The sequence below is a fragment of the Myotis yumanensis genome, unplaced genomic scaffold (genome assembly GCF_028538775.1).
Source record: "Myotis yumanensis isolate MYYU_CA2020_CCGP unplaced genomic scaffold, mMyoYum1.0.hap1 SCAF_18, whole genome shotgun sequence".
NCBI lineage: Eukaryota > Metazoa > Chordata > Mammalia > Chiroptera > Vespertilionidae > Myotis > Myotis yumanensis.
In genome coordinates, this window is record NW_027223769.1 from 22,435,434 (window position 1) to 22,449,597 (window position 14,164).

General features: G+C 40.2%; 1 protein-coding gene across 1 annotated transcript in view; it reads left to right on the forward strand.

Moving 5' to 3' along the window:
• CFDP1 (craniofacial development protein 1) overlaps positions 1-14,164 on the forward strand; it is a 97,409-nt gene that overhangs the window by 11,838 nt on the left and 71,407 nt on the right. The window contains exons 3-5 of the mRNA XM_070399060.1: positions 287-506; positions 1,136-1,263; positions 14,021-14,140. Of these exons, the coding sequence (XP_070255161.1) occupies positions 287-506; positions 1,136-1,263; positions 14,021-14,140 (468 nt within the window). The remainder of the gene's footprint in view (positions 1-286; positions 507-1,135; positions 1,264-14,020; positions 14,141-14,164) is intronic.

A 14,164-nucleotide genomic window follows, 5' to 3' on the forward strand; every position in this document is an offset into this window, starting at 1 on the left:
GTGAGGTGATTTGGGATGTTTCTTGGTGAAAATAGCTGATCCTGACTTAGAAGTAGAACACTGTATTTTGATTCCAAGTGTTTTAGAGGAAACTAAGAGCTCAATTCTTTTTTTCTTCCACAAAATCTCAGTGTACCTCTTCTATGCTTCCTCAGTGTACATCTTAGTAGTTCCGGATTTAAAAGTTTTCTTGAGTTTGCAACATTATGTTTGGAATTGAGGAAAGGATAACTGAAATCATTTTGCATGTCTTCTCTTTCTTTTTCCTTGTAATGTTGGTGATTAGGAAGAGAAAACAAGGTGGCCTCTCATTAGAAGAAGAGGAAGAGGAGGATGTCAGTGGGGAATCTGGAGGAAGCAGCAATGAGGAGGAAGACACAGCTGCAGAGCAAGAAGGAGGCACCAGGTCCGAGGATGCAAGGAAAAAGAAGGAGGATGAACTGTGGGCCAGCTTCCTCAACGATGTGGGACCAAAATCTAAAGTGCCCTCGAGTCCACAAGTTAAAGTAAGTTGCTAAGTGAATGAGATGAAGTTTCTCCAGAAATACCCTAAATTGTCCAAATAGATTTTATTACATTTACAAACTGAGATTTGAATCTTCTAGCAGAAATCAGACTACGTAGCCCTAACTGGTTTGGCTCAGTGGATAGAGTGCCGGCCTGCAGACTGAAGGGTCCCGGGTTCGATTCCCGTCAAGGGCACATGCCCAGGTTGCGGGCTCGATCTCCAGTGGGGGATGTGTAGGAGGCAGCCAGTCAGTGATTGTCATCGTTGATGTTTCTGTATCTCTTTCCCTCTTCCTTCCTCTCTATATCCCCCAGTGTGCATCTTAATCAGTAGTCCTAGATTTAAAAGTTTTCTTGAGTTTGCAACATTATGTTGCAAAAATAAAAATAGATTTAAAAGAATAAAAAAAGAAAGACTACATAGATGCCTTTTGATAGTAACTCTATTAAGTGAAAAGTAAAGCATTCCCTCTGGTAGGAAAAATTAGCTTTTCCAATCAAATAAATATTCAGTAGATCTTTAACTGTTTAGAGATGAAACATTTATGAATAGCCATAAACAGCATGTTTGAATGGTTCGTTTATATTTAATTCTTATGTGAAACTGATTACATTTCTCTTTTCATAGAAAAGAGAAGAGACTGAAGAGACTAGTTCAAATAAACTGTTGGTCAAAGCAGAAGAGCAAGAGAAACCTAAAGAAACAGAAAAAGTTAAAATCACCAAGGTGTTTGATTTTGCTGGTGAAGAAGTCAGGTAAGATGACCTTCACAAACTTCCAAATTAGTTCTTTTAAAAATGAGCATCTTTCTAAATGGTGCTATGAGTCATCTGTTCTCATTCCACCCCATCATAATATTTTGGGAGAGTTATATTTGATCTCAGAGAAAACAGTGGTTCCATGAATTATCAGAGAATGTGAGAAAGGGCCTTTCACATATCAGAATCTAGTTTTGGAATATTATGAAGTGGTTGGCTGAACAGAAACAGGAAAATGTATGAGTAAAGTATATGGTTCCACATACTCATTGACCTGTCTTGTGACTTCGGCTGTCATTTCTCCATTTATTACTTTACTTGACTATGAAGTATGAGCCCCAGTGAAGCCTCTGAAATCAGATAAGAATTAAAAGTGCCAGAAGAGAAATTTGGTTCCAATATTATTTCCTTACCTTAATATTATTATTACTATTATTATTATTATTGTTTTTTATTGATTTCAGAGAGGAAGGGAGAGGCAGAGATAGAAACATCAATGATAAAAGAAATTCATTGATTGGCTGCTTCCTGAATGCACCCTACTGGGGATCGAGCCCAAAAACTGGGCACGTGCCCTTAACCGGAATTGAACCGGGGCCCCTTTAGTCTACAGGCCGACGCACTATCCACTGAGCCAAACTGGCTAGGGCATTAATATTATTTTTTAAATTGATTCAGAAGGTTTGTTATTGTTACTGGTTTAGAAAAACAGTTAGGGACTTAATAACTTCCTGGCCATTCCAGGTAATAGCCACATGCTGAGAATTTCCTCTGTCCTACTTACTTAAACTTTATTATGTGAAAACAGTAGCTCTGTACTTTAGAGCTAAATGAGAATACATGAAGTGCCAATTAATAATTTTTAGATAGTCACATTTATTTTTTTCAACAGTAATTAATTAGACCTGTATGCTCTTTGAAAAGATAATTTCCCCTAAAATCGACATTCTTTTTTTTTAATCCTCACCTAAGGACATGTTTTTATTGATTTTTAGAGAGAGATGAAGGGAGAGAGAGAAAAACATCGATGTGAGAGAGAAAAACATTAATTGGTTGCCTCCCATACGTGCCCAACCAAAAATGGAACCCGCAACCTAGGCATATGCCCTGACTGGGAATCAAACCTGCAGCTTTTTGGTATATGGGATGACACTCCAAGTAACTGAGCCACCTGGGCAGGGCTAACATAAATATTCTTAAAAATAATATCTAAGTTTCCAGCAATTATTTCATCCAGTGAAAATACATCTTGGAAAAAAGAATTTGGTAATATCTACACTAATAAAAGAGAAACATGGTAATTAGCATACGACCGCTACCCTTTTCATTGGCTAATCAGTGAGTATATGCAAATTAACTGTCAGCCAAGATGGCGGCCGGCAGCCAGGCAGCTGGAAGCGAACATGAGGCTTGCTTGCTTCAGTGACTGCAGACTCCAACGTTCCCCACCTCACTTGCCTCTGAGCTACAACTCTAAGCAACTATATACTATGTTGCAAATAAGAAGATAAACAAAACTCCAGAAACCAGCTGGACTGAAAGCCAGGCAGACTGAAACTTTGTATCGATGTTTTCAGCAGCGAGGCCTCAGAGCTAAAGCTGGCCCAGAATAAAAAAACAAAAAAGAAAACAAGGAGCGGTTGGGAGCTTCAGTCACTCGCCACCCGGAAAACAGCCCTCAGCCCCTCACCCAGACTGGCCAGGCACCCCCGTCAGGACCCCCACCCTGATCCAGGACACCCTTCAGGGCAAACCAGCCGGCTCCCACTCGTGCACCAGGCCTCTATCCTATATAGTAAAAGGGTAATATGCCTCCCGGCACCGGGATCAGCGGAGCAGTGAGGCTCCCGGCACCGGGATCAGCGTGACAGGGGGCAGCGACCAAACCCCCTGATCTCCCTGCAGCTCTGTGTGTGACAGGGTGCGGGGCCACAACCTCCCTATCTGCCCTGCTCTGTGCCTGATAGGGGGGAGCTCCCCAATCCCCTGATTGCCCTGCAGCTCTGTGTTTGATAGGGTGCAGCGCACCAACCCCCTGATCGGCCCTGCTCTGTGTGTGACAGGGTGCAGCGCCCCAACCCCCCACCCCCCCACGGGCCCTGCTCTGTGTGTGACAGGGTAGAGCCATAACCTCCCCATTGGCCCTGCCCTGAGTGTGACAGGGTGCAGTGCCCCAACCCCCTTATCCGCCCTACTCTGTGAGTGACAGCGGGGAGCTCCTCAACCCCCTGATCGGCCCTGCTCTGTGCATGACAGGGTATGGAGCCCCAACACCCCTGATGGGCCCTGCTCTGTGCGTGACAGGGGGTGGCGCCGCAACCTCCCCATCGACCCTGCCTTGAGTGTAACAGGGGGCGGTGCCCCAACCCCCCAATCGGCCCTACCCTGAGCGTGACTGAGGGTGGCATCGCAACCTCCCAATCCGCCCTGCTCTGTGCATGACGGGGCGGCGCCCCAACTCCCCAATCAGCCCTGCTCTGAGCATGACCAGGGGCTGCACCTAGGGATTGGGCCTGCCATCTGCCACCCGGAAGCAGGCCTAAGCCAGCAGGTCGTTATCTCCCGAGGGGTCCCAGACTGTGAGAGGGCACAGGCCTGGCTGGGGGACCCCCCCCCCCCCCCCCCACCGAGTGCACAAATTTTTGTGCACTGGGCCTCTAGTTAGTTTTATAAATGGTGCGGAGCAAAACTTTTTAATACTTAAAAAAAATTTTCTCCCCAACTTTTTCTTCTGAAAAATTTCACTTAAAGTTTTTAATTAAATAAAATAGCTTATTTTTTTCATGTTAATGTATCTAATCTGAGTTGGGTTGATGACAATACTACTCCTGGAGGATAATGTATATGTAAATTATTTCTGTGTTGTTTTCTTTTTTTAAAAAGATAATATTCATCATAAAGAAATCAATCTCAGCCCTAGCTGGTTTGGCTCAGTGGATAGAGTGTCGGCATGTGGACTGAAGGGTCCCAGGTTCAATTTCGGTCAAAGGCACAGGCCCTGGTCGCAGGCTTGATCCCCAGTAGCGGCGTTCAGGAAGCAGCCAATCAATACATTCTGTCATCATTGATATTTCTATCTCTCTATCCCTCTCCCTTTCACTCTGAAATCAATAAAAATATATTTTAAAAAAAGAAATTAATCTCAGATATTCCCATGAGAATAGAAATTTAGATTTTAAAGCCATTTCACTAAGTTCAAGATTTTCATTTTTACTTCTGTTTGAAATGAAGCCAGTGATACTGTATTTTCAAAGTTCATCTTTAGTACTTTATCAGTATCCTGCCCATATCAATAGTTTATTCTGTCAAATTATAATTAAACTAGAGGCCTGATGCACAAAATTCGTGCAAGGGACTCAGCCCTCGCAGCCCAGGCAGCGTGCCTCAGCCCTCGCAGCCCCAGCTTCGTCCAGGACGTCCGGAAGGTCGTTTGGCCATCTGGTCTAATTAGCATATTACACTTTTATTATAGACTAGAGGCCTAGTGCATGAAAACTCATGCACTGGACACGGGACGGGGGGGGGGGGGACCCTCAGCCCAGCCTGCCCCCTCTCACAGTCCAGGAGCCCTCAGGGGCAGGAGTCAACCCAGCGATCAGGGGAAAGTGACGCCCCATCACATCTCTGCTGCTACCACTGCCAGCAGCGCAAGCCTTGACCGGCCCTGGGCGGCTGGGTGGCTGGGCGGCTGGGGAGCTGCCATCTGAGGCTTGCCTGTGCCTCGGGCTGAGGGGACTGAGGGACTCTGGAGGCAGGTGCACCTGCCGCCCTGGTGGGGCAGAGGGGACTGGGCACCACCATCTTGTGACTGTGGGTGCCACCATCTTTGAGGGTGTGGCAGTCAATTAGCATATTCCCTCCTTATTGGCTATGGATGCTGCCATCTTGGGGGGGGCAGTCAATTAGCATATTCCCTCCTTATTGGCTGTGGGTGCCGCCATCTTTGAGGGCAGAGAAGTCAATTAACATATTCCCTCTTTTTAGATAGGATTTAAGTTATACTTCTGGATGCATGAATTCTTGTGTGTGGGTTTTATTTTGATAGAAAATACAGTTCTAAACCTTCTATAAAATTGTTAATCTATAGTAACTCTGTTCTTCCAGGCATCTTAATTTTCATTGTTTACCCTTATATTTTATTTGCTACTGAAAAACATGTTGACATGTCCTTGCATGGGAGTACTAAGATTATTAAACATACCAAAGATATCACAGAAATAAGCAAGTTTTACTGTCTAGTTTAGATCTTTAAAATTGGGAAGCAACTGATTCTTTTTTCTTTTGGAAAAACTGTTTATTTCCTAGTTCATCATTCTCAGCAGCATTTTTCTCTTCCATAACCATTGTATTTTAGCATGCAGTATAGCATATACACATTTATGATCTGCTTTCAGTTTATCACATATAGAGTCATTTAAAATTTTAAGGCATTAACCTTAGATAATTCATAATCTTTACTGCTGTAGCAAGATTTTTTTGGAGCAAGACTTTTATCCGTGAAGGAAGCAGTGTGTTAATGTACATTCTAGCACAAGCTTCTCAATCTAAATTGTTTTTCCACCTTGCCAGCTGTGTCTTTGGAATATACTCTTCCAAACACTTTATACTTCAAATCATATTTGTTGACAATATGACCCTAGTTTTATAATACAGATTAGTGTCCGGTATGTTTGTCAGCAAGAAACTGATAAAAGAATCCTTTATATCACCCTTATGTTTAAATCACAAACATACCATGATAATTTTCATGTTTGAAGTAATCTGGCATTCTTCAAATTGCATTGAAAAATCACTTTGCTAACTTTATTTTAGTTTTCACTACCATAAGCCAGAGCCTGAACTACTTCAAGCTTTGGTGTCATTGGAAAGTTGTACCTGAATTACTTTCTTTGTCACAGATTTCCAAGCAAACATCTTTGATACAGTCTTTTACTAGTGTCTTGGTAATGTTTTTTAGTTAGCAACCAAATGTGCTCCTTTCTCAGAAAGCCGCAATTCACTAATGTTAATGTATGGAATTTTGCATCTGTTTTTATTGGCTTTTTAGTTTAGTGCTCTTTCTTTCGAAAAATTCTTTTGATTTGAACTTATTTCTTTATGTTTTGTATGTAAATGCTGCATTAGCCAAAACATCACTGCAAAGAACTCACTTTGATTTTAGTACTGCATGATCAATGTGGCTCAGTGGTTGAGCATTGACCCATGAACCAGGTCACGGCACATGCCAGGGTTGCAGGCTTGATCCCCAGTAGGGGGAGTGCAGGAGACAGCTGATCAATGATTCTCTCTCATCATTGATGTTTCTGTATCTCTCTCCCTCTTTCTACTCTCTGAAATCAATAAAAATACATTAAAAAAATAAGAGGACTCATAGAATAAAAACAGTGTGAACTTGGTTGTCTTTCATTTCTTTGGAATTATTTCCATTATTGTCTTATGGTTTATTACTATTGCTGCATTCAGAAAAGATGTGGGATGTGGAGAAAAGGGAATCCTAGTACACTGCTGATGGGATTGCAGACTGCAGCCATTACGGAAAACAGTATGGAGTTTCCTAAAAAAATTAAATATGGAACTGCCATTTGACCCAGTGATCCCACTTCTAAGAATATATCCTAAGACAGGGGTCCTCAAACTATAGCCCGTGGGCCACATGCAAATACAAATATTGTATTTGTTCCCGTTTTTGTTTTTTTTTTACTTCAAAATAAGATATGTGCAGTGTGCATAGGAATTTGTACATAGTTTTTTTTTAAAGTATAGTCCGGCCCTCCAATGGTCTGAGGGATAGTGAACTGGCCCCCTGTTTTAAAAGTTTGAGGACCCCTGTCCTAAGAAATTCAAAATACCAATCAGAAAGAATGTATGCATCCCTATGTTATAGCAGCACAATTTACAACAGCTAAGATCGAGAAACAGCCCAAGTGCCCATCAGCAGATGGTGGATAAAAAAGCAGTGGTACATTTACACCATGGAATACTATGCAGCAGTAAAAAAAAAAAAAAAAAAAAAGATCTCTTACCCCCCTTTGAGATAGCATGGAGGGACCTGGAGAGTGTTATGCTAACCGAAATAAGTCAATCAGAGAAAGACAAGTATCACATAATCTCACTCATATGTGAAATCTAATGAACAAAATAAACTGATGAATAAAATAGATCCAGAGACATAGCAGCATAGAACAGACTGCAGAATCTCAGAGGGAAGGAGGGGGAAGGTGGGTGGCTGGGAAGAGATCAACTAAAGAACTTGTATGCATATATGCATAACCCATGGACACAGACAATAGGGTGGTGAAGGCCTGGGGTTGGGGGTGGGGGCAGGCTGGAAGGTGTTAATGGGGGGAAAAGGGAGACATGTAATACTTTCAACAATAAAGATTTAGTTTACAAAAGAAAAAAGAAAAGATGTGTTTTCTTCACAAAAACAGTGAGGCTGCCTGACTGGTGTGGCTCAGTAGTTGAGCATTGTCTTTTGAACCAGGAGGTCACAGTTCTCTTCCTGGTCAGAGCACATGCCTGGTTTGTGGTCTGGATCCCCCAATAGGGGGAGTGCAGGAGGCAGCCAATCAATGATTCTCTCTCATTATTGATATTTCTATCTCTCCCTCTGTGAAATCAATAAAAATATATTTAAAAATATGTATAATGTATAAAAATAAATGCTTATAATTCCACTTCTGAGTATTCAAAGAAATCCAAAACACTAATTTGGAAAAGATATATGCATTCCTAAGTTCACTGAAGCATTACTTACAGTAGCTCAGACGTGGAAGCAGCCTACATGTCCATCAATATATGGATAAAGATGAAGTGGTACAGATATATAATGGAATATTACTTGGCCATAAGAAAAGAATAAAATCTTACCATTTGGGACAAGATGGATGGGCCTAGTGTATTATGCTAAATGAATAAGTCAGACAGACAAATACCATACTATTTACATGTGGAAATCTAAAGGAGAAAATAAATGAACAAACAAAAATAGACTTATACAGAGAACAAATTGATGGTTGCCAGATGGGAGAGGGGTTGGGTTCTAGGTGAAAAAAGTTAAGGAATTGAGTACAAATTGGCAGTTACAAAATAGTCATGGGGGTGTAAAGTACAGTTTAGGGAATATTATATAGTCAGTAATATTGTAATACTTATGTATGGTATCAGATGGATACAAGACTTATCAGGGGGATCACTTTGTAAGTTAAATGTCTAACCACTATGCTATACACCTGAAACTAATATAATATTTTATGTCAACTGTAATAAAAAAATAAGACAATTATAATTTTAAAAATCAGTGCTTTCATTTTATCACATTTTTGGGTTTTATCACCTAAACACATTCTAATGTGGTCTTTCTGCACATGACTAATATACTATCATATGTGACCACCTTGCAATTTTGACAGTACCTGAATTGATCTCTATTCTGTTTAATGCAGTGAGTGCACTGATCATATCTTGAATATTACGACATTGTCAAATTGCAAACAAGTTTCTAAATACTATTCTGTACCTACCTTGTTTTGGGCCAATAACAGATAGTTTTGCAGCCCACATTTTAAGTAGCTCTTTATAGAATTCTATTCAGATTTCCCCCCAGTTATTCCAGTAATGTTCTTTTTTCAAAAAAGTATTTTATTGATTTTTTACAGAGAGGAAGGGAGAAGGATAGAGAGTTAGAAACATCGATGAGAGAGAAACATCGATGAGCTGCCTCCTGCACACCCCCTATCGGGGATGTGCCTGCAACCATGGTACATGCCCTTGACCAGAATCAAATCTGGGACCCTTCAGTCTTCAGGCCGACGCTCTATCCACTGAGCCAAACCAGTTAGGGCCAGTAATGTTCTTTATAACTATTTCTTGTTCAGTCCAACATCCAACCCAGGATTACATACTGCATTTTAGCCTCCTTGAAATTAGAACTGTTCTAAAGCCTTTTTGTATTTCTTGACATATATTGTTTGAGTTCGTCTGTATTGTAGAATGTCCCTTAGTTTGGATTGTTGAATTGTTTCCTCATGCGTAGAGTCAGATGAGTAACTTTAGATAAAAATGCTACATTGGTGATGCTTTTTCCTCCTCGCTGCACCCAGTATTGGTGGTGATAAGTTAGACCACTTAAGGCAATATCTTTCAGAATTCTCCATTGTAAAAATACCCTTTTCCTTGCTAAACAGTCATTTTGCAGATCCATTCTTGACCAGAGATCACCCTGGAAACTATGGAGTTGTCCAATAGAGGGTCTAGCAGAACACTGATGTTAAACCTTTAATGGTTTGGAAGGCCTACAAAAATAATACTGAAAGTGTTTAATATACCTTTAGAAATAAGATTTGCTTTATTTTCCATGTGTCATATAGGACATCTAAGAAAGATTTATTATAACAACCACTGACTCTACATGAGAGTAAGAAAAGCTGGTAACCGTTATTTTGAGAAATCATTAAATTTCCTGATCAAATTAAATTTTATGGACTTACTACTATTTATTAACAAAGTTGTTTGACACAAATTTCCTATTTCACTTTTAAAGCAAATGAATGGCAATTTTAAATACTGGATGGATGTTCAGGGAGACTGCTATTTCTATGATTTGTCACAAGAGGGCAGCACCATTATCTGTCAACAAATAGCAGGGAAGCACTTTTTCATAAATATAACATTCAAAAGTAATATATGCTTATTTTTTTAAAATATATTTTATTGATTTTTTACAGAGAGGAAGGGAGAAGGATAGAGAGTTAGAAACATCAATGAGAGAGAAAGATCGATCAGCTGCCTCCTGCACACTCCCTACTGGGGATGTGCCTGCAACCAAGGTACATGCCCTTGGCCGGAATCCAACCTGGGACCCTTGAGTCCGCAGACCGATGCTCTATCCACTGAGCCAAACCGGTTTGGGCTATGCTTATTACTTTTAAAACACACATTATAGAGCTATATAACATGACAAGTCAAAGTTCTCTAACTCTTTTAAAGAAAACTAAATAGCAATTTGGCAGGATTTTTTTTAAACTTAAATTATATTTAAATTTATCATAAGGAACTCTCATGTAGTGACTTGGAAGGCCTGAATTTTTTTTTAATTGATTAAGGTATTACAAATGTGTGGTTATCCCCCCATTGCCCCACCACCCACCGACCCAATCCTACCCTCACCCTCTGTTGTCTGCGTCCATTGGTTATGCTTATATACATGCATACAAGTCTCTTGGTTGATCTCTCCCCCTTAACCTCCACCCTCCCCTACGTTCCCTCTGAGGTTTGAGCATCTGATCAATGTTTCTCTGTCTCTGGATCTGTTTTTGTTCATTGGTTTATGTTGTTCATTATAATCCATAAATGAGTGAGATCATGTAATATTTATCTTTCTCTGACTGACTTATTTCACTTAGCATAATGCTCTCCAGCTCCATCCATGCTGTTGCAAATGGTAGGAGTTTCTTCCTTTATACAGCAGTACAGTATTCCATTGTGTAGATGTACCAAAGTTTTTTAATCTACTCATCTGCTGATGGACACTTAGGCTGATTCCAAATCTTAGCTATTGCAAATTGTGCTGCTATGGCCTGAATTGTAATTGACAACCAGATGCAAACGTAGTGTCTCGATTCAAGCATATCTTTACTCTCTTCATGTCATTCTGCTTTTTCTTTTTGTATGAAGTTAAGAGCATTACTACATCTTTAAGAAATGTGGGAAAGAACTAGTGATGACTGGGAAGAATTTGTAAGTATAAGCATATGGTAGCATTAGTACAAAGTTAGTCTTTTAGTTTTTTCTAATTATACTTTAATAGTTAAATTTTGGGTCTTTACTCCCCCCCCCCCGCCCACACACACACACACACACACACACACACACACACTTGAAAAATGGGTAGCTTATTAACCAGGGGAATGAGGAAAAGCAGTATTTTTTATCCTTCCCTATCACATACCATCTGAGCCAGTTAGCTCAGACTTTCCTAAATGATTCACCTTTTGGAAAAGGCTAGTCATGGAAAGTTTGTGCCTAAATAAATACTTTTCAGGAAGTTCTGAGTAAGTGAAAATGAACTTAAAATGTAATTTCTGCTGATAACACTTGAATTAACTACTGCTAATAGTGGGCATTTTCCTGTCAGGATTCCCTCTTATATATTAGAAGTGGTCTGTAATTTAAACCACTCCTACTTGAAGATATTTGATAGCTGGATCTCTTCTTATTGCTTGTTAAAAGGAGTTCTTTTAGGTGTACTATCAATGAAGAGTAATCTGCTAACTCAGCGGTTCTCAGCCTGTGGGGCGCGATCCCTTTGGCGGTCGAATGACCCTTTCACAGGGGTCGCCAAAAACCATCCTGCGTATCAGATATTTACATTACAATTCATAACAGTAGCAACATTACAGTTATGAAGTAGCAACGAAAATAATTTTATGGTTGGGTCACAACATGAGGAACTGTATTTAAAGGGCCAGAAGGTTGAGAACCACTATGCTAATACTACTTTATGTCAATTAGCAAAGACCCTGAGAGAAATACACCAGTTTATAGAACGTGTTTCCTAGTCAATATGAATAGGACTTTGACACTAGAAATTAACAGAGATACTCTCACAGTTATACTTTTTCCATGCTCCCTTTAATGGCACTTAACTCTAGATCATTTATTGTCATATTTGTTTTCGTGGTTGGCTGCCCTGATAGACTGTGAGCCCCTTAAGGGCAGAGGCCATGTCATTTTTTTATAGGTTCCACATCTACAGGGTTCTCTCTAGCATTGCTACTTAATCTCTGACTAGTCTTGAAAAAAGTAACTGAATCCCTGAAGATTTAATTTTTCTCACTCATAAAATGTAAATGTGTTAGCTGTTGCTGCGGAACTACTGTATAACAAGCCATCCCAAGACTCAGTGATATACACCAATAAGCATTTATTTTTTGCTAGTGTGTTTCTGGATGACTGGGGCTCAGGTGATCTAGGCTTGGCTTCAAGCTACTGGTTGGCTCAGATCTGCAGCATGTGTCTTTCACCCACCTTGGACCAGCAGCTGCTTGAGGCATATTCTTTTTATGGCTAGAGATTGTCAAGGGGCTCATGAAACAACAGAAACATTTAAAGCTTCTGTTGCTGTCAGATCAGTTAGCATCTGACAGATCACTGAAACAAGTCATGTGTCCAAGATTAACATCAGAGGGGTGGGGAAGTAGGTTAAGAGGGAAGGAGTGAATATTTGCTCAATGATGGTTTAATCTATCATATACATTCTCTCTCTTAGTTTTGACTCTCGACTCTTACTGCTGAGAGGTTCGTTTGGGAGAGTTGAGAAGACACAAACCTCATAGAAAGTAGGTCCAGATTTTAGAGGACTTTGAAGGCAAGGTTCAGCAGCTTATGTTTGATTCTCGAATAATACTGAGCCATCACAAGAACTTAAGTAGGGGACTGAGTTTTTTAAGTCACTCTTCAAGAGTAACTCCTCAGTCTTTCCCAGTGGAGATTCTTTTTTCTTTCCTTTTTTTCTTTTTCCCCAGTGAAGATTCTTAATATAAAACTCTCAAAATTATATATTCTGTGTCACTTTTGTGGGTGACACAGTACTGAGTGCAGGAGTGAGATGGCTCTTGATAAGAAAATTTGGTTCTGCTCCTAAGTAGCCTACAAGGAAGGAGAGAAGAGATAGAGACTTACATTCCTGCAAAGATGGAATTTATAGGATTCGCCTGTCATTATTCTTGGCCAGTCTTATTCTCGATGACCTGGTTGAACACCCATAACACAATGACTATAATTTTCCACCCTCCTACAGATGGATTGGAATTTAAACAAAATTCCTCAGATGTTTTTGAATTGGCAAGCCTAGGCAGGCATTAGGCATTTCTCTTTCTTTATCTGAAATTTCCGGCACCATGAATATCCTTCTTTGCTCCTTATTTGATCATCAGTTTTATTGAGGGCAATTTTTGCAGATTTGAAATTGGGTAGGATTCTCAACTATAATTTTCTTCCATTCCCAAATTAGTGCCAAATTAGCCAGCTTTAAGGGATCTTGTTTCATCTTTAGGTTCTGGGTGTAGAATAGGACCTTCTGCAGAGTATTTTCAAATTTTATACTGTTGCTTTTCTCTTTGAAATAAAACCAGTATTTTTCTCCCAAATATTTCATTTCCCATTCCAATTTTTACTAGGCCTTTAAAAATATATATTTTTTTTATTGATTTCAGAGAAGAAGGGAAAGGGAGAGAGAGAAACATCAATGATAAGAGAGAATCATTGATCAGCTGCCTCCCGCACACCCCCTACTGGGGATCAAGCCCGCAACCCAGGCATGTTCCCTTGACCGGAATTGAATCCGGGACCCTTAAGTCTGCAACGCTCTATCCACTGAGCCAAACCAACTAGGGCTTTACTAGGCCTTTAAATGTGAGTCCTAATCTACATGTGAGGTGCAGTAGGAGAGCCTTTTTCAGCCTTCACATCAATAACCCACAAGGACTGTGATTCAGTAGTGACTACTGGAGTGTTTCATGCTGACAGAAGTAATGGAGGGGATTTTAGAGAGTTCAAGTTTATATGCATTGCTGTTTCATTTAGCATGGGAAAATGTTAAATCTGTTGTAGTAAACTTGAACCATAAAGCTTAGCAGCCAGAACTTATTGAAAGCCCAGTGGATGTTTTTCCTTATCATTTATTCCCTTTATTTAGATTTGTTTCTGTCTTTTTAATTCTTTTGTAAACTTAATGTTTCCTTCCTTGGCACAGGGTGACTAAGGAGGTGGATGCTACATCTAAAGAGGCCAAATCCTTCCTCAAGCAAAATGAGAAAGAGAAACCACAGACTCATATCCCTTCGACTCTAGCGTCACTCCCTGCCGGGTCAGGGTGAGTATTCTAGTCCCAGGCCCA